At 39.5% G+C, this 21,640-nt stretch overlaps 1 protein-coding gene and 1 long non-coding RNA gene across 5 annotated transcripts in view; one reads left to right on the forward strand and one right to left on the reverse strand.

The window, feature by feature from the left end:
- The first annotated feature begins 929 nt into the window (after positions 1-929).
- Positions 930-21,640, forward strand: part of LOC132204966 (protein trachealess-like) — a 224,560-nt gene continuing 203,849 nt past the window's right edge. For 2 of the 3 annotated variants that reach the window (XM_059633763.1, XM_059633765.1), the window contains exons 1-2: positions 989-1,001; positions 20,546-20,775. In XM_059633763.1, coding sequence (XP_059489746.1) covers positions 20,634-20,775 — 142 coding nt within the window. In that variant the 5' untranslated portion in view covers positions 989-1,001; positions 20,546-20,633. Of the gene's footprint in view, positions 1,056-20,545; positions 20,776-21,640 lie in introns of all 3 variants that reach the window. The other variant, XM_059633764.1, reaches the window with a different exon arrangement.
- On the reverse strand, positions 11,514-12,815 carry LOC132204952 (uncharacterized). 2 transcript variants are annotated; one of them, XR_009442624.1, is made up of 3 exons: positions 12,616-12,815; positions 11,881-12,353; positions 11,514-11,804 (listed from the first exon to the last, which is right to left on the reverse strand). It is a non-coding gene; the product is annotated as an uncharacterized LOC132204952 (long non-coding RNA). The 2 variants fall into 2 exon arrangements; XR_009442623.1 differs by having other exon boundaries at positions 12,102-12,353; positions 12,616-12,795.

Raw genomic sequence — 21,640 nt, forward strand, 5'->3', positions numbered from 1 at the left:
CTCGCGCTCTCGCCGGCTGCCGCCGGAGAGCAACACGCACACCAGCTCGACGCGACACTTTCAAGTGCGACTTTTCATTGTGTGGTCGGTCGTGGTTTTGGCGGCGGTGAGTGTGCAGTGATTTTGCCCCAACAGCAATAGTAGTGCGTCACTTTTAACATTTTGGCCTTTTGGTTATATCAGAAAATCCGTAATAGTTGAAAAATTTCTTACGCCAAAACAAAAATCTGCATTTTTCGCTGGAAACCCAGATCTGGGCGCAAACGTCGTGGTGCTCAAGAGTTCAAATCACTCGAATTCATAACGATTTTTACGAGCCTGTTGCTCACTTTGAGGTTAAATTGTTTTCTAAATTATAATTAAAATTTTGTTAATTTGTTAGTGTGAGTGTGTGTTTTTTTGTAAATGCTGACATTTTAATTCGTTTTCCGAGCATTGGTTTTTTCTCGCTCAGTTTCTGAATCCACGTTAAAATTCTTTTGAAATATAATTAAAATTGTTTATTCGTTTAAATTGAAAACCAAAATTTCAATAATTTCTGTAGGAGGATTTTATTAATTGTAATGATTAAATTAATACGGTTTCAAATGCTCATTCTTATATTTAGAATTAAAAAAATATCTCAATTTAATAAATATTAAAGTTCTTATTAACTTACAAATTATTCAATAAATGCCAAAATTTTTCCAGGAATTTTCACTGCCTGGATTTCCATACTTTTACGCTGTTTCAAACTCGTATGTGAATAAATTTTTTCAGCGAAATAATGCAGATTTAAATTTTGCACAAAAATTTAATTGAGTGTGGCCGTGGCCGACGGTAGACAAAATGCTGCCGTACCAAGCAATGGCGATGGACTACGCGGCCTCGTTTCAGCGCCAACCGCACTTGCACCCCCAGCACCCTGGCGGGGTGGTGCCGCCGGGGGTGGCCGTCGGGGGCAGTTTGTCGCCGAGCGCGATCGCTGCCGCCTCCGCGGTGGCGGGCTACTCACACTCCTGGTTCGTACCGCCTCAGCAGGGGCCCTCCGCCTCCAACAGAGAGCTACACAATGGGCACGTGCACCTCCTTTTTTATTTTTTCATTATAATTACTCCACTCTTCTCTCATTCTTTGAATTCTCACCTGCGGCTCACATTCTTTTCTAATGTAGATATATATTGTATTCAAATTCTGATTTTTTTTTCTGAATGACATTTTGAGTGATATTTTTATTCAATAATTACATTTGTTTGTTTTTGTGGACATATTATTTAAATTTTTTGCATGGAATTTTCAGTAGGAAAAAATGGTCCGGGCCGGGATCAGTCGCATTTGATTTTATTTGTTGTAATTTACGAAATACACCGGCGGCACACACTGACATTTCACTTAGCAGGGGCGGCGCGGGGTCAGTTGGTCTTCGGCGAACGAATGAGAAGTAATTTGTAGCTGAGTTAAAATTTTTCACAAACACTTCACTGAAAGCTGCGGCGATTTTCTCAGGCTTGGACACTTTTTTCCCATTCAGTTCAAAACAACTAGCGCTGGGCGAAATCTTGCTTTTGGATTTAACGTAGGCCCAGAAGAATTTATTTCCGCCGGCGCCGCGACCCAAATTCCACATGTAATCGTCCCGCGCGAGTCTAATTGCTTTTTGTACCTGCTTCCGAGCCGCCAAATACTCGTTTCTAGCTGGTTGAGTTTTATTCCTTTGCTATTTTTCAAAACCCCTCTAGCCATTTGAGCGGGCACTTGATTTTCTAATTACTCGGGCTTTTTTCTTCGGCACAATCTCAGCAAGCATTATCCAATAAATTTGGAGCCAGTTATTCCACGCAATATTAGTTGAAGTGCCATTAGGAGCAAAAGTTTCCAATTTTTCACTGAAGCGCGAATTCAGCAAGTTCCAGTCCACATTTTTGAAGTCGGAAAAACTCTCGTAGCCGAGTTGGTTCTTTCTGTCGAACGGAAAAATCAATTAGGACAGCATCGTGGTCGGAGGTGCCTGGTACCACCGTGGCACTTTCAATCAAGGTGGGTGCATCAACAAGGGCCAGGTCCAGGATATTAGAGGTGGTGGCCGTGGTACGCGTTGCTTTTTTAATCAATTGGCGATAAGCGAGCTCAGAAAAAGTGCTGAGAAATTCTGTGGCCGGTGCCTCTCCAGCGCAAGGTGGATTTTGCAGCCAATTAATATCCAGATTGAAATCCCCAGTAAACACACAAGCATCAAAGAGGTGTTTTGATTCATCAACTTTATCTAAAGACGCAATTAATTTGTCATTATAGGCAGCTGGGGCGTTTGGTTTCCGATATGCAGAGCCAATTAAAATTTTTATTTCTGCAGCTTTAATTTCCACCCAGACAATTTCTGCCCCAGCTTCCAAGTTTTTTATTCGGCGGGGCTGCAAATAGGGTCGGACTGCAATAAGAGTGCCGCCGGAAGCTCGTCGACAGTCGGTTCGGTCATTGCGAAAAACAACAAAGTCGGCAGGAATAATTTCGTTATCACCAATGTCCGCTGTTAGCCAAGTCTCCGTGACGCAAATGATATCAGCCTCCGAGTGCTCAATAGCCGCGAGTGTATCAGCGCGCCGTTTTCTATTTGAGAGTGACCGAGCGTTGAAAGCAAAAATACGGGGCTGAGTGCGGTTTCCTTTTCGCGGAGGGGTGGCAGGGGCGGCGGGTTCATCAATAAGATCAATCAGCGAGTCCGAAAAATTTGGCAAGGAACACGACCAGCACGTATAGCCTCCCGCGCGAAATTTCTTTATTTCTTTTGGTGGAAGTCGTAGGCATGTTGAGTGATAGATGGCAGAGCAATTGTCACACTCGATTTTTATTTGATTTCGCCGACCGGGCCTGTCACATAGCCGACACGTCTGGGCTGCACGTTGAGCAGGTCCGGGGTTCAAGGCCACCTGACCGCTGAGCGCGATGCACATCAAAGTATGCCAGAATGCGTGGCGAACCGATTTTTTCTGTATGACAAGCCGGACAATGGCTCGACTGAAATAAACATTGCCACCTACTTTACAGTTGCTTAGGGCGCACCAGCAGGTCAGAGAGCAGTCCTCGACGACCTGTGAGGTGGTGAAATGGATGTCCTGGGGTCCGATGCTCGTCCTGTGGGCCTCGAAGCGAGACAGCGGCAAGTGCAGAAGGGCGGCGCAAACGAGGGCTAGTAAGACTCCGCTTCCTCCAGTCATTTTCAATAATTTCAAATTTACTTCACACCAGAGAGCTATAGGGACGAACTACCCTGGTGGTTGCGTGTTAGGGCAGTTCATAGGCCCCTTGGCCCGTCTGGTTAGTCTGAAACCTCAGAGTTGAACGAAAGGAAGGTCTAAATCTGCAGAGCAAAACACCAGCGTGTGTTGTTTACTTACCAGTTCCAAGGCCACCCTTACCAGTTCTGAAATTCATTACAAAATAAAATTCGGAATGAACGGAAATTTATGTAGTTTTTTAGATTTTTTTTTTTTTGTTAATTTTCAGTAATATGAAATTTAACTTAAAAATACAGTAGAGAGATTAGATTGTCAAATTTTTATGAAATATGAATAATCATAGTTGACCTCGGAAAAAGGACAACGGACAACTGACCTCAAAATGGGGTTGTAAAATTTTTTTTTTAATTTTTTTTTCTTTACAATATTCTCCCTTTTTACAAGCGCTTCGCACTTGCGTTAAACGCAAGCATTTTCGGAATGTTGTTGTGGGACTGTATAAAGTTAATTTCTTTGTAATCTTAATTTAAATTAAATTGGAGATGACGTTTAAAACGAGAAAAAAGATAAAAATCAGCGTAAAGAATCAATTTGGAACACCCTGTAGGCTATAAGTTGAAGGGTGGAAGGTCAGGGGACGCGCGGGAAACCCCCGCGAGTCGAATCGGCCTGAAAGTTGCGAAATCGGCCAGAGTTTAAGCCGACGAACCCTCTGTAGTAGTTAACGAAGCAAAAAGCGCGGGAAACTATGGGGGTAGTCGTCTCCAAAGTAACCAAGCCCCTCAAAGTTGGCTTTGGAATACCCTACACAGGCTCCTCAACCCGCGGGAACCTGCAAACCGCGCGGAAAACCCCCGGGAGAAAGTTATATTGAATGAAATCAAAATCCCACATATTCAGCATTGAAACACCCTGTAGTGGCCAGTCAACCCGCGGGACCTTGGGGAACCCGTGTGGACCCCTTGGTTGTAAAACGCTTGAAAGCTTGCCCGCGGCGGCCGTTCCGACCCTTGCCGAGCGCAAACACATGTAAAATCCCTTAAGCCGAGATTTGGTATGAAAATTGTCAAAAAAAACTCGCATTTTTGCATTTTACCACCGCCGTCGGCCGAATTCGGCCGCGGGTGACGAATTTCTGCCTGGGGGCCTCCGGAAGGCCACCTTGGTCCCGCGGCGATCATTACGTCTCGTCCGAAGCAAAAGCGCATGTTAAATTCCATAAGAAAATAATTTAGCCGAAAAATCGGCAATTCGGCCGCGGTGGTCATGGGCGACCCCTGGAAAAATCGGCCCAAAAATTAGCTTCAATTTGGTGTTTAAGAATCGAAAATCCGTCCACTAGAACGGCCGCGGCGGCCTCCGGCGTTTGCTTTTTCCCCCCTTAAGAATAACACAGGCCGCGAGTTAGCAAAACGATGGACGAAACTCGGAGGCGCCGCATTTTAATTTAAAACCTCTGAACCACGCGACTCATGCATTTTGCATTCGCCGCTGGCGGGGCCGAATTTCCCCTTGGGGGGATCAGCGGGGGTCGTCGGGGGCCCGCGGCGGCCGTTCCGACCGCGTTTTTACGAAATCCAATCTGTTTGGGCACCGCGATTTTTACCAACCATTCATTGGCAAAATAGTTCAGTACTTAACTTCTTTTTCTTTACAAAATGAACATCAAATTAATATTTGAAAATCATGACGTGTGATTTTAAATAATTTCCACGGTCAATTGTGTAATATTTATTGATTTACAAAAACGTTTTTACAGAAGTCAAAATTGCGTGCGTTGGCTACAGTGGTCTCAACATAATATGCCAAAATCTTGCTCCATGCATAGTTTCTTGGAATATATTTTTGAAAAATTACATACAAAGTGTGGCACCCACTGTAGTGTGAAGGTGCACACAGCGTTTTTGATGCAAGACATTGCGTGTTCAAATCCCACAACAGTAAATTTTTGCAGATTTTTTTACAGATATTCTATTTGTAATCTACACTTTTTGATATTTTTTCCCACTGAAAATGATCATTTAAAGCCGACATAAACAATATATTAACTAAAATTTTTTTTTTAGTTTTTTTACTTTCAAAATTAAAATCTTTCGTGGTGTCCGCATTCAACACACAGTTATGAATGCAGCAATCTTCCTCTTGAAAATGACTTAAATGTAAGATGTTAGATGTTGTGTATTTCATTGTATCTGAATGGAGAATAAATTAATAAATAAAATAAAGACCATATTAATGCTTTATTATCATGGCATGTAATGTACGATAATATTTTTATTTGCAATTTTATTTTTTATTGGTTTTGATTTTAATTATTTTTTCTATACAAACAAAACGTAGGTTTTTATTCGGGATTTTCTTGTACATTTTTGTACGATGCAGTAAAAAGGATTAATAAATAAAAAATAATTTTCTAAAAATTTCCACGCTTTAAAATCGTAAATTAAAACCTTCGTTTTGTTTATATGGAAAAAATAATATAACTCCAAAACAAAGCATGCATGATAAAATAAAATTGCAAATAAAAAATTATCGTACATTACACCCCAAGATAATAAAGCATTAATATGGTTTTGTGGTAGAATTTCACAATCGAGGGTTGATTCATGGTGATTTGAATTTAAAATCGGCTTTTCCTCGCGCCGAGAAAGCTCATGAATTATGGCTGCAGCCCGCAGCCGAAACATGTAGAGCAGGATATTGTTTTTTCTTAAACAATAAACAACTCACAAAAACCCATCGAGGAAAAGCCGATTTTAAATTCAAATCACCATTAATATGGTCTTTATTTTCAAGAGGAAGTTTGCTGCATTCATAACTGTGTGTTGAATGCGGACACCACGAAAGATTTTAATTTTGAAAGTAAAAAAACTAAAAAAAAAAATTAGTTAATATATTGTTTATGTCGGCTTTAAATGATCATTTTCAGTGGGAAAAATATCAAAAAGTGTAAATTACAAATAGAATATCTGTAAAAAAATCTGCAAAAATTTACTGTTGTGGGATTTGAACACGCAATGTCTTGCATCAAAAACGCTGTGTGCACCTTCACACTACAGTAGGGGCCACAATTTGAAAGAAATTTTTCAGAAATATATTCCAAGAAACTATGCATGGAGCAAGATTTTGGCATATTATGTTGAGACCACTGTAGCCAACGCACGCAATTTTGACTTGTGTAAAAACGTTTTTGTAAATCAATAAATATTACACAATTGACCGTGGAAATTATTTAAAATCACACGTCATGATTTTCAAATATTAATTTGATGTTCATTTTGTAAAGAAAAAGAAGTTAAGTACTGAACTATTTTGCCAATGAATGGTTGGTAAAAATCGCGGTGCCCAAACAGATTGGATTTCGTAAATACGCGTTCCGACCCTTTCCGAGCGCAAACACATGTAAAATGCCATAAGCCGAGAATTCGCACAAAAATTCTCAAAAAACTCGCATTTATCCATTTTACCACCGCCGTCGGCCAAATTCGGCCGCGGGTGACGAATTTCAGCCTAGGGGCCCCCGGGGGGCCACCTTGGGCCCGCGGTGATCACTACGTCTCGTCTGCAGCAAAAGCGCGTGTTAAAACCCATAAGAAAAGATTTTTGCCGAATAGTCGGCAATTCGGCCGCGGCGAAGCCGGGCGACCCCTGGAAAATTCGGCCCAAAAATTAGCTTCATTTTGCTTTTTAAAAATCGAAAATCTGTCCAGTAGAACGGCCGCGGCGGCCTCGCGCGTTTGCTTTTTTCCCCCATAAGAATAACACAGGCCTCGAGTTAGCGAAGCGACGGACGAAACTCGGAGGCGCCGCGTGTTAATAAAATTCGCCGGAACCCCGCGATTCGTGCTTATTTCATCAGCGGCCGGCCGAATTAAGCCGCGGGTGACGAATTTCGGCCGTGGGACCGCAGGTGGGCCGCCCTGGGCCCGCCTCGAGCGACCCGATTCGCGTCGAGCGAAAACCCATGTTAAATCGCATAAGAAAATTTTTTTGCCGAAAAATCGGCAATTCGGCCGCGGTGGGGTCGGGCGACCCCTGGAAAAATCGGCCCAAAAATTAGCTTCATTTTGGTGTTCGAAAAACGAAAATCCGACCACTAGAACGGCCGCGGCGGCCGCCGGCGTCTGCTTGCCCATTCTCCCATAAGAAAAGCATTGCAAGGTCGTTTTGCATAAATTTCAAAAGCCTAAGGCTTTTTTTCTATGGGAATGCGACCAATGGTCCTATGGTGATTCGGACGCGTCTCGCGAAGGCGCACAGCTGGCTGATTTACTTGGTCAGGATTTTTGACTTTCACCCTTGTGTTTTCTCGAAAAAACCGGTTTTAGTTTGGTATAATAATAACAAGCGCTTCGCACTTGCGTTAAACGCAAGCATTTTCGGAATGTAGTTGTGGGACTCTAATTTGTTTTTCATTTTTTAATTTAAATAAATTGAAGAGAAGGAAAAGAAATAACGTATAAAAGCGCTCTAAATACTTTGATTAAATGACTAGAACCCCCCCAAATTACAATCCCATACATTATATGACTCTGAACGTGTGAAAAATAGATCAATTTTAGAATGTTATCTGACACCTTGTATTTCAGTCTAGTGAACACATGAGAGACTCCTCTCATTTTATTGACAACCTTATCACAGTGATCATTCCAGTTAAGTGTATCATTAATTTGTACTCCCAAGAGTTTACCAGTTTTACATATTTCTATACTCTTATATTCAATTTTAACATCAGGTTGAACAAGATTTTTTGTTTGGCTGGTATGTATTTGTAGTATTTTAGATTTTTCTGAATTTATCCTCAAAAAATTATCATTAGCAAAACCGACAAAACTGTCATTTACAGCCACCGTTTTAGTATTTACCTCAGGGAAAGACTCTCCCTTGACTATAGCCGTGGAGTCGTCGGCAAACAAAATCAGGAGGGCCAAGAACACAGCGAGAGGAATATCATTTAAATACATAGAAAACCCAATTGGGCCGAGAACTGTGCCTTGCGGCACACCCCTGTTACTCTCTAATATATCCGAGTTAATAAACTCCTCGTACCTATCACAACCAAGGTTCTTGAGCTGTACAAATTGTTTCCTATTTGATAAGAAGCAGGCCAACCACGAGAGCAAGTTCTCGTTTAGACCGTATTGTTTTAACTTATGTATAAGGAGAGGTGGATGAAGGGTGCCAAATGCGTTAGAGAAATCGTACAAGATAACATTCACTTTATCTTTTGCTTCAACTGATTCGTACAGAGATGTTACATAACTATATAAGGCCGTTACAGTATTTTTTCCCTTTCTAAATCCATGTTGCTCAGGTATTTGGATATTATTAGTGTTCAAGTGGTTTTCCAATCTATATAAAAAGGCTTTCTCATATACTTTTGATATTGATGATGTTATCGCAATTGGTCTATAATTTGAAGGGTTTTCTTTTTCGCCCTTTTTAAACAGTGGTATAATTTTAGCAAGTTTCATATTATCGGGGAAACTACCTTTTAGGAATGACTCGTTTATTAAATAAGTAAGAGGCGCAGTAATATACATTGAAATTTTTTTCAGTACAGTGGTTGAAATTCCATCCCACCCAGATGAATTTTTAGATGGGAGATGATTTATTATACTATATATTTCAAACTCCTCAAAAAACTGTAATTCTTGTACCATATTACAAAGGTTATCAGTCACTTTGGAACAATCAGCTAAATTTATATTATTTAGGTCAGGCTCTGGTTCAACAAATGCATTGTTCAGGCAATTGGCGATATTAAGTTTAATTGATTCTTTAGCACCGTTTATATTTAATTCGTCAATATACTCTGAATTTTTACTTTTCCCTAATTTATTGTTTATAAGTTTCCACGCTGCACTGGATTTATTTTTAGATGTTGCAATTTTCCTATCATTTACTTGCTTCGTTTCTATTTGAATTTTATTAACAACTTCCTTCTTCATGTGTTTCAGTTTTAGCTTCAGTTCAGCTTTGACCATGTGATCTAAATTTGATTTTATTTCTTGACTTAAATTAATAATTTTATTTTGTAATTTCCGCGTATCATCTGTCCATTTAATTTTACCGATTTGATTTGCCCTGATAATAACTCGTTTTAAGGGGAAAGAGTTTTCAAAATATTTTACGAGAATGCCCATAAAAATTTCACTTTTTTCATTTATTGAACTGGCCTGGAAAACTTGCTCCCAACTTTCTTGTTCAAGGAGGGAGAAAAGATTCAGATAATTATCTTCAGTGTAACTTCTTATATATTTGAAAGTGTCTTTAATTTTCTCTACTGGCAGTTTAACTGATACTGACACAGCACTGTGGTCTGAGAACAAAACTGGAATTATGTTAAATGTGCTCTCCAAGTTAAAATTTGCATAAACATGATCTAGTAAGGTTCCCCCATTTTTATTTACTCTAGTTATTTTATTTTCATTTAGCAAGGTTAGGTTATGTAATTTTACGATTTCCTTAAGTTTTATACAATTGTCGTCATTAACCATCAGATCGATATTAAAGTCTCCTGCTAATATTGTATGACCACAAAACCTGTTTTGCATAAGAACTGAATCAATATGTTCAAGAAATTCTGGAATTTTACTATTTGACTTTGGATTACTCGGCCGATAGACACCAATAATATTAAGATTTTCGGACTGCATTATCAATTTGCTTGCACAGAATTCAAAAAACATCTCTTTAGAAAAAATTTTTATATTTTTTGCTGTAGCTTTCAGAAGTTTATTTTTTAAGATAAGTACTCCACCTCTTTCAAACTTTTTTATGTTTCGGCCAAAGTAAGCTACTAGATCGTAACCCTCCAAATGAAAGGTTTTAATTTCACATGAGTCAAGCCAATGTTCAGTTATTACTATTAAATCTGGGCGTACTTGCAAGCTTCGAATAAAATTTTCAAAATCGGTAAATTTATCTGGTGTTTTCAAACCGCGGACATTTAAATTTAATATATTTAAGTTTTTTAAGCGACTTTGTGTATGGACTTGCGGTTTGTGTTTTTTGAATTTCGCCTATAATTTATCGACGAAGTCCCCCGGTCGCTCCTTGGAACGCGCATGAAGTTTAGTAATCAGATTTTAACCGTGGCTCCCTCCGTTGATCGTGCCAAATCAATCCGAGCCCACCGAGGAACGTGCAATAACTTGCAGAATTACCTTGGAAGTATAATTTATAAGAGACCTGCAGATGCAAAATGAGTAAAATGATTAATATTTAATTATAAAGTAATCTAAGTCCCGCGGTTCCCTCGTCGGAACGTGCAAAAGGTTATTAATCATAATTGCGTCCTATGGTAAGTTCTCAGGTTGAAACGGAGGAACGTGCAAAATCGACCCTACCCCATCGCGGAACGTGCAAAAAAGAAAAACAATATATAATTATCAATCTCGTGGTACCCTGCGTGGAACGAGCAAAATCCATCCGAGCGTCACGGAACGTGCAATAACCTGCAGAATTACCATGCAAGATAATATATTAAAGCCCTGAAGTTGCAAAATGAGTAAAATGATAAACATAATTAAAAAGTATTATATGTCCCGCGGTTCCCTCGTCGGAACGTGCAAAAGGTTATTAATCATAATTACGTCATATAGTAAGTTCTCACGTTGAAACGGAGGAACGTGCAAAATCGATCCTAGCCCATTGGGAACGTGCAAAAAAGAAAAACAATATATTATTATGAATCGCGGAATTTGCGTGGTTCCCTTCGGGGAACGAGCTAAATCCGTCCGAGCCCGCCTTGGAACGTGCAATAACTTGCAGAATTACCATGCAAGTTCAATTTTTAAAATTTTGAAAGTCAGCCGCCATTTTGATTTTCAGAGGTGGTCCTGGCAGCGATATTCCGAACCCCACATCAATTGGGCGCATTGTGTGGAATTGGCGCTCAAATTCAAAATTCCCAGAGTTTGATCATTAAAAAATCAGTCAAGAAAGCGATAGAATTAAAAAAAAATATTTAATTGACACTGAATGAAAATAATATGTCTTTGAATATTAATTTGAACATTTTAGAACAACAAATCTTCATATAAAGCGTTCTAGTTGGAAAGTTTACAGATATTTTATTGTTGACTCCACAATACACGTGCACTTGATCATACTGCAATTGCACCAAATATTATCAATCCTTTTGTTTACTTTTGGCCTTTTGTTCTGACGAATGAAAAGAAAAAAATTCTTATTAACAGAAATGGTAAATATTAATAAATTATGAATTTAATTTAAAACAAGTGTTGGGGACCTAAAAAATTCCAATTGAAAAAAAAATCAATGTCAAAATTTGTCTACATAAGAAACCATTTATGAATTTGGTAACAATTACATAATTAAATTTTTAATAATTTAAACATATTCAGGCACCTTTTATGAAGTCCATTCAAAGATTGGTGTGTGCTCCTGTCCAGTTGGTGAGGGTGGTGCATTCTGCAAACACCAATCTCTGCTTGTTAAATACTTCAACATCTCCCTCGGCTCCTCCACTTCTTAGTGGCGATCGACTCGAACTTGCTCGCTTGGCCCTCGGCAGCAAATGCCCTGACTTGAAATTCTTTTTAGGCCGAACAGAAGTTGATCCAACTGAAAAGGAGCCAAATTTAGATGGTTGGTTAATGTAAAAACAATAAAATATTTTAAAATATATAATTTCTTTAACAATAGTTGCTCATTTTGTGTCGGATGCACAAGTGGAATTTGACGAAGAGCTTCACGCATGCGAAATTCATAGTGAAGAACAAGACCTTGATCCTTTTGATGAGGCTGAGAAAGAAGATTTGGTGAATGAGTGCAAAGATGCATTTGCCAGCTTGATCGAGTTGGCCAAAACTGATGCATCAAACGAATTGCTAAGAAAGTTAAGTAAGGCTTTGAACAAACCGAAGAGTGCACCTGCTGCCACAGCTTCCATTGTTGCCATCTATCGGCAGATTGGTTCTGTCTGCTCACGAAGTGGACGAATTCCCATTCAGTCAAGTGGGCGAGCAAGAAGACGAGAGGGTGTTTCGAAAGGTGCTGCTCAAGTTCCACAAGGCCGTCCACCAAAAATCAAGCAACACAATACACCAGAGGTGCAGAAATCCACAACAAACCAAGGCAAAAGAAAGGTGACTCCATCTTTAGTCAGTCAGCCTAAGAGACAAAGAAATTTAAGTCAAGCTGTTCGAGAAAATGTAGCAAACGCCAAATCACACTAGTTTAATAAATAGCTTTTGAATAAATTAAAACTGTTTTTCAAAAAACCTTTTCATTTTTGTTTATGTAGTAAAATAGTGAAAAGTATCAGGAGTAATTTTAGTTATTTAAAAAAATTATCATTTAACAACAAATTAATTAAAAAAATTAAAGATATTTAAAAAAAAAAATAATTAATAATATGAATAATTATACATACCTCAAAAAATATCATTATAGGTTTTGTGAGAAAATTCAATTATAGTGTTAAGTTGATCTAAATCGAAACAATATTTTGCACAGCGTTTCGTCCGTGTATTTGTTTACCCAGCACCCAGCTGTTGTGCGTGCTCCAGCTGTATTGTGTGGTCAACGATAAAATATCTGTAAACTTTCCAACTAGAACGCTTTATATGAAGATTTGTTGTTCTAAAATGTTCAAATTAATTTTCAAAGACACATTATTTTCATTCAGTGTCAATTAAATATTTTTTTTCAATTCTATCGCTTTCTTGACTGATTTTTTAATGATCAAACTCTGGGAATTTTGAATTTGAGCGCGAATTCCACACAATGCGCCCAATTGATGTGGGGTTCGGAATATCGCGTCCTGGCACCCCTGGACGGGTCCTACTCAACGGAGGAGGGTCGGCCACGGCCGATGGGCAGATAAAAATTTTCGGCCGCCATGTTTTTCAGGGGTGGTCCGGCCACCCCTTCGAGGACCTCTGACCCCGAGGGCGCGGTGCCGTGGCCGACGGAACGATAAATTTCAAAAAATTATGAAAGTCAGCCGCCATTTTGTTTTTCAGGGGTGGTCCGACCACCCCTAGATGGGACCTCATCAACGGAGGAGGGTCGGCCATGGAGGATGGGCAAATAAAAATTTTCGGCCGCCATTTTGTTTTTCAGGGGTGGTCCGGCCACCCCTGCGAGGACCTCTGACCCCGAGGGCGCGGTGCCGTGGCCGACGGAACGATAAAAATTGAAAAAATTATGAAAGTCAGCCGCCATTTTGTTTTTCAGGGGTGGTCCGACCACCCCTGGACGGGACCTCATCAACGGAGGAGGGTCGGCCACGGAGGATGGGCAAATAAAAAATTTCGGCCGCCATTTTGTTTTTCCGACCTTCGGCGGGGCGTATCTCCAAAATAAAACCTCTTCCTCTCTCTTGGAGAACGTAAAATTAGTGAAAAATTGGGCTAAAATGATAAATCTGCTTTTATTTTGTTTTTAATTTTTAATGTATTATAAGGAATATTGGGATATTTAATTAAAATTATGAAATACACAAATATATCCATCCCTAATACACCCTGCCTTCCTTTTATTTTGCGTGTGACTTTATCATCATTTCACTCTGGTGCCGTGTGTAACTGCGAGAGCAGCAAGCAGAGAAAGAGAAGAAAGAAAAGCGGAGTGTGTGTGCCGGTGAGCGCCTGCATTTATGCAACCAGCTTCACTTCCAGAGCAGCACGACACACACACCTCCCACCTCTCAATCAGCAATACACCCAGCTGATAACAGCAGCATAGGTGCCAAGGGCAAAGGCCATTGGCCTCGTGCGGTTTTCGTGTCAGTCGCCTTGCAGACGTCAAGTCTCAAAAGTCGGCGCCGCTCGAGGAGCGAGCGACCGAAATCCTCTCGTCAATTGGAGGTTCCAAATGAATTGTTGGAGTTTCTAACGTAAGTTGAAATTATCCACAAAATCCCTTTTACAAATTTAGAGCGACATAACCCGTTCGGCCTTCTGACCGTTCCATCCCCGATTTTTGTAAGGCAAATTAAACTGACCGAATTTCGCGCACACCCTAGGCGCCCTGCGGGGCCGTTCGATCACCATCAACTGGTCCGGCAACGCAGAGCCGTCCCGGCGTAATTGGGAGCGAAGTGCACGTCGTCCATTGCGTGACTTCTCGCTGCTCATCGGAGTCCGTCACCCTGACTCCCGAGGTCATTCTGCTGCACCCTGTGCAACCCCAGCCTGACTGCAAGCCAGCGCAGTTCAGCTCTCTGCAAGATTCCTGCTCGTCTCTTCACATCATTAAAGCAAGTACAAAACCCCGTACCGAGTGCAAGAAATCGAACTTGTAATATTCGAGTGATTTTCTCCGAGTGCATTCATCCATTATTTTCAAATAATTTGTAAAATCAATTATTTTCCTACCCATCCTAATTCCTACCTACACAAACAATACAAATTTATAATATTCGTGATTTGAATTAATTTACCGATTTTCCATTATTCTCTCTAATTAAATAATTTTGAACTGAATTTTCATCAAATAAAATCTTTCTCTAATTCATTTCAAACTGCCGATTTTGATTTGTTTTCATCTTGGAAAGATCTGAAATTAGTTTTCGAAGTTGTCTGAGTTAATTAAGTTGAGGAAATTAAGCCGAACCTGCGATCAATAGGATCTGATCTATCCCTGAAATAGAGTCTAACAAGTCGTTGTTATATGGCGCCCAACTCACTTAATCCCAATTTAATTTGACAAATTAAAGTAAAATTTGTGATCCAGCGAGATCTAGAATATTCTATTCTGTGCTTTGTCTCCGAAAGTTTAGAATTCCAGGGAAATTTACCAAATTCTAGTAGTGCATTTTTGAGTCGGAATTCGCGAGCGTAATTTTTAGCATTCCGCGTGAGCAATTTTGCAGAGTAATTTTTGTCAGAAATTCTTGACATCTGTCAGAAAAACAAGGTTGGCCTCTCGTAAATAGTTTACATTTTGATCGTGTGTAAAAATTCTTTTGTAGAGTAAGACACATTTGTTGTTTGTTTCCGAGTAAACACGATTTTAGAGTCAGAGATTTAAAGATGGATTTGAACATTAATTCTCATGACATGTTTTTGGTGCCCATGCAATTTGATGTTGCGTCTGGTACCGCGATACCAAGTAGATTACCCCCGATTTGTGTCAATTCACGCGTCATGGCTAAGACAATTCCCGTTTCGGAGTGGAATTTGAAGTATGACGGCGATGAACAAAAACTTTCACTTTCTCTTTTCTTGCGAGAAGTAGAGTTAAATTTTGATTCAAGTAACCTGAGTGAAATTGATTTTTGGAACTCAGCAGTTAACCTTTTTGATGGCTCAATTAGAACATGGTTCTTGGCAAACAGACATAAATGGTCGAAATGGTCCGAGTTAGTCCCAGATCTGAAACTAAATTTCCGCCCGGCAAATTATGAGAGCAAATTGTGGGAGCAGTTGCGATCACGTTCTCAGGGTCCCAAAGAGCGAGTGAATATTTATATTGCCAACATGCAATTTATGTTCAGTTTGCTCGATGTGCAGCCCAGTGAGCGAGACAAATTTCTGTTTATCAGAGCTCGTTTGCACCCAATTTGGCTGTCAAATTTACCGTGGTCAAGTATCGATTCAATCGAGTCGCTGATTAACGAGTCGCTAAAATTAGAGAGCATATTTGATTTGATTCATAGCTATCGCGATCCCGTCCCTCCAGACGATCCCGTTGAGCCAGGACTAGTTTATAAAGATGATAATCAGTCAGAAATTTTGGATTTGATTGAAAATGGTAGCGAGAGGAGCGCACCAGCGCGTGAGCCAAATGAGCCGCACGGCACCCCGCCGACGCTTATTTGTGATCCGCACTTGGATGCACACACTGTCGCTAGCGATTTTCCAGACGCCAAAAATTCTCATCATTCCCCTGATCAATGCGAGAATTGCGGAAGTGCGAAAATTGACCCAGCTATTTTAGCGCGTACTTGTTGGAATTGCCGTCGTGTCGGACATCATTATCGTCAATGCACTGTGCGAGTGTGCAATACGTTTTGCATCGGCTGCGGCACGCAAGGCGTTTCAAATGTAGATTGCAAAAATGAGAGTTTCCGTCGCAGAGGACGAAAGTCTCATTGCTTTGCTCGAGTTCATTTGATTAACACGGCGAGACAAAAATGTTCACGTTCAGGTAGCGATTGGAAACGACACGTGAATAAGATTAGGACCGATGTAATTAGACGCAAACTTGGTGGCATTTTGCTCAAATATAAGCACGAAAATACAAAATCAAAAAGCGCAAGAGAAAAATCAGAGTCTTCAGAAAATCAAAAAGCAATCTCAGATGACGATCGGATTTTTCTTGAAGTAAAAATATTTGATATTTCTTCTGTTGCACTTTTGGATTCAGGTGCATCTGCTTGTATTTTAGGTAGTCCAGGCAAGCGTTTAATTGACAAATTGAGATTAAAATTGCAAAAATCGAATATTGCCAATGTTGAATTAGCAGATAATTCCAAAAAACCAGTAATTGGAGAAATTGATTTGCCAATTTGTATTGAAGGACAAACTTTTGTAGTAAATTGTTTAGTAGTGCCCGCGGTAGAGCAGAGTTTAATTCTTGGATTAAATTTTTGGTTAAAAACCGGATTTGTTCCCGATGTTTCACGGGGTGAATGGTTCTTTTCCTCTGATGTGGCGCATGAGATTCCGAAAATTTATTCTCTAACGGCGGATGGTGACAAACTTAGCGCGGAGGAGAAAGAAATTCTCGCGAAAACGATCGCCGAAGTTAAGAGCAATTTTCCCAAAGGCTTAGGTCGCACAAATGTAATGGAGCATAAAATTGATACTGGCGATGCAAAACCAGTGAAAACCAAACAGTTTTATATTCAACCTGCTCAATTAAAAATAATGCACGCAGAGCTTGACAAAATGTTAGAGTTAGATGTAATTGAACCGTGCATAAGTCCTTGGTCGAGTCCAGTATTTCTCGTTAATGGCGAAAGTAAAGGTAAAGAGCCGCGATTTGTTGTGGACATGCGTGAAGTAAATAAAGTAACAGTGAGCGACGCGTATGCAGTCCCAATTTTGACAAGCATTTTGGATGGATTAGGTGATGTAAAATTTTTGAGTTCAATTGATTTGAAAAAATCATATTGGCAAATTCCATTAGATTCTGAGAGTAGATTAAAAACAGCATTTTTCATACCTGAAAGAGGTCAGTTTTGTTTCAAAGTAATCCCTTTTGGAGCTAAAAATTCAGGTCCAGGTTTCATGCGAGCAATTGATTTTGTTGTTGCGAAATCTTGGATTAGAAAGTACATAAGGATTTATATTGATGATTGTTTTGTTGCAACCCCTACTTTCAAATTACACATTAAGGTGTTAATTGAATTATTTCGTTTACTCAAAGAAGCCAATTTAACTCCAAATTGGGAGAAGTGTAGATTTCTCAGAAAATCAATTAAAATTTTAGGCTACGTGCTTGATGAATTTGGTTTGCACACCGATCCAGACAAAACCGCTTCAATTTTGAACCTTCCTCGTCCCAAAAATTGTACGGAAATCAAAAGATTTTACGGCGCACTTTCGTATTACCGCAGATTGATCCCAAATTTCAGTGTTTTAGCTGAACCCCTCTTGCGACTTCTCAAAAAGAAAATTCCCTTTGCGTGGAATGAAGAGCAAGACGACGCGTTCGTCAAGCTGAAACAGGCCTCTGTTTCAGACACAGTCGTGAAACTGCCAGATTTCAACCGTCCATTTTATTTGCACACTGATGCATCTGATGTTGGAATTTCAGGAGTTTTGACTCAAGTTTTCGATGACGGTGAACACCCAATTTTTTACGTCAGTCGTTTATTAAATGATTCCGAGAGAAATTATATAACAATCCAAAAGGAAGCCCTTGCGATAGTTTGGTCCATTGAGCGATTAGCAGGATATTTAAGTTATAACAAATTTTTTGTTGTTACTGATAATAAGCCTCTAAAATATTTGCAAGACCATAAAAATCCCAAAGGCAGACTTGCGAATTGGAAGTATAAATTACAGGAATTTGATTTTGAAATAATTCACCGCCCTGGCAGATTAAATGTTGTTCCCGATATTTTATCTCGTTCTTTCAATTGTAGTATTAAAGTTTCAGCAATAACTTTGAATACCCCAATTCGTGACACATGGTATTTGAGCATGATAACGCGCGTGAAGGAAAATCCAGCACAATTTCCACTTTTCAAAGTAGTTGATAATAAATTGTATAAATTGAGTAAAAGTTGGAATCCCTTAGATGAAGCCGAATTTAAATTAGTTGTCCCTAAGTGCTCGAGATTAAAAGTTTTTGAAGCAATGCACAATGCCCCTCAATCAGGACATTTTGGATTTTACAAAACTTTCAATAGAATTTCAGAACAATTTTATTGGCCCAGAATGCGCGCAGATATTAGCAAATTTGTTTCCCATTGTAAAACGTGTCTAGCACAAAAACCAGTTCAAGCAGCTCCTGCTGGATTAATGAATTCACATCCCGTAAATTCACCTTGGCAAGTTGTGTGCTCAGATATTGTGGGCGAATTTCCGCGTAGCAAAAATGGTCACAAATATGTTCTTTGTTTAGTAGATTTGTTTACAAAATTTTCCATTTTGATTCCCCTGAAAGACGCAAAAGCAAATGCAATTTGCAATTCAATTGAGAAAGTAATTTTTTCGTACGGAGCACCACAAGTAATGATTCAGGATAATGCTAAAAATTATTGTAGCAATCAATTTAAAGATTTAGCCAGAAAGTATGATTTTAAACTTCAATTCACACCTCGTTATCACGCACAAGCAAATCCAACCGAACGAGTAAATCGAGTTTTCGAAACTGTCATGAGATGTTTCATTCAAGATGATCATAGAGAGTGGGACAAATTTTTACCCCACATAGCTTTTGCCATGAATAGTAGCCGACATGAAACTACCACTTTTTCACCTTATTTTTTGTTTATGGGCAGACAGCCAAGTTTTTCAGGTTCAAACGCAATTTCGTCAGAGTCAAATTTTGAGGACCCAAATCAAGTTAAAAATTATGCAAATCGTTTTCCGAAATTGAAAAAGATCTATGATTTAGTGAAGCAAAAAATTGCAGACGCTAATCAGAGAAATAAGCATTATTATGACTTGCGTAGACGACCTGGTGATTTTAAATTAGGCGATAAAGTGATGAAAAAGAATTTTGCAATTTCAAATAAAGGCTCAGGCATATCAGCTAAGTTATTACCCTTTTTTGTAGGTCCATTCATTTTGAAAGAGCAAATCGCAGAAAATATTTTTCGATTGGCAGATGAAATTGATGAAAAGAAGGATATAGGAATTTTTCACGTCAAAGACCTTAAAAGGTGTCCAGCACAAAAATAATTTTCCTTCGTAAAATTATTTTAGTGGCGCGGGGAGATATAAGGAATATTGGGATATTTAATTAAAATTATGAAATACACAAATATATCCATCCCTAATACACCCTGCCTTCCTTTTATTTTGCGTGTGACTTTATCATCATTTCACTCTGGTGCCGTGTGTAACTGCGAGAGCAGCAAGCAGAGAAAGAGAAGAAAGAAAAGCGGAGTGTGTGTGCCGGTGAGCGCCTGCATTTATGCAACCAGCTTCACTTCCAGAGCAGCACGACACACACACCTCCCACCTCTCAATCAGCAATACACCCAGCTGATAACAGCAGCATAGGTGCCAAGGGCAAAGGCCATTGGCCTCGTGCGGTTTTCGTGTCAGTCGCCTTGCAGACGTCAAGTCTCAAAAGTCGGCGCCGCTCGAGGAGCGAGCGACCGAAATCCTCTCGTCAATTGGAGGTTCCAAATGAATTGTTGGAGTTTCTAACGTAAGTTGAAATTATCCACAAAATCCCTTTTACAAATTTAGAGCGACATAACCCGTTCGGCCTTCTGACCGTTCCATCCCCGATTTTTGTAAGGCAAATTAAACTGACCGAATTTCGCGCACACCCTAGGCGCCCTGCGGGGCCGTTCGATCACCATCAACTGGTCCGGCAACGCAGAGCAAAGATAAAGGCCAGTTCGAGAGAATTAATTATAAAATAAAATATGTTTAAATTTACATAAAAATTTAGGGCCATGTAAACGAAATAATTTAAGGATTATGCGTCAGATCATCAAGAGAAAAGAGAAAAGGTTTTCTAAAAAAATGTAGTTGATTTATTCAGGTGATTTCTTGTAATTTTGTTTCCTATTTTGAACTATTTTCTAATATTCCTCAAATTATTTATTGTTTCAATTGTTTATGTTATTTTTATTACTGCACCAATGCGCTCCTTTTCCTTTGTCTTCAGTTGCGATCTCAACAGCTCATCCATTTCTAACCAAAATTCTGATTTTCTGTTTGCAGTATTTTGGAGCTGCGGAAAGAAAAGTCACGCGATGCAGCCCGATCTCGGCGCGGCAAGGAAAACTACGAGTTTTACGAGCTGGCCAAAATGCTGCCACTTCCGGCAGCGATCACTTCACAACTCGACAAGGCGTCCATAATCAGACTCACAATCTCATACTTAAAGCTAAGAGACTTTTCCGAGCACGGGTATCCACCGTGGCCGGCGCCAGGAGGGAAACCTCAAAAAGGTCAGTTCAGATTCAAATTTCAAATTTACATTTTCATCGAATTCCAATTTAAACTTGAATTGCAAGCGGTTTAATTAAGTACATAATTTTGAAGAATGCAATCATCTTTTGAAAGAAATTTTAATCGGAATTAATTTGTAATCTAAATTAAATAAGGATTTCCAAATCTGGAAAACCATAATTCCTTTTGTAAAATCATTTGTTTCTATATTCTAAAAGCTACAAACGCAATCCAAATTTAAAATCATGCTATTTTATCTTATGACGGGATTCTGCATTAAATCATAATATAATATGAGAATATCCTTTTTTTAGTAAATTTTACGTCTTTGGTATAACTTCATGTCTTACATTTTTTCTAACCCACCAGGAAATATGATATCCTCTTGGTAAACCACGCTTCAATTTGAAAAAGCCTCTGGGCGAGAAACGGTCTCTTCTTCTTTTTTTTCTGCGGTGCCAAAAGCTATTTATAACATTTGAGATGGGCGGGTGGAAGCGAACTTATTTGCAAAAGGAAATATTAGTGTGGACGTGCGGCCCCAAAGTGATCTGCCACGTCCACCCCTTAAATATTTACCCCCGGTCGCCTGGAGCTATGTACGTAAAAAGAGAGAGGCGATGATGAACTGACAGGCGGACTTTCTTTCTGTTTATTATTGACACTGCAGCGCCGAGTCCGCCGGCCAATGGTCAAATTCAGCGCTTATTGGATTACCATTGACCATCGAGCAGTCTGGCAGCCCTAATCAGACACGGCAGTCTCGCAAAAATAATATTCCAAAAGTTTTGGTAGTATTCTATTGACCCATAAGAGATTTTTTCTTGACAGATGAATCTTATTTTATTTAGTTTAAAAATAAAA

Source organism: Neocloeon triangulifer, unplaced genomic scaffold (assembly GCF_031216515.1).
Source record: "Neocloeon triangulifer isolate White Clay Creek 2 clone unplaced genomic scaffold, ASM3121651v1 ptg000026l, whole genome shotgun sequence".
NCBI lineage: Eukaryota > Metazoa > Arthropoda > Insecta > Ephemeroptera > Baetidae > Neocloeon > Neocloeon triangulifer.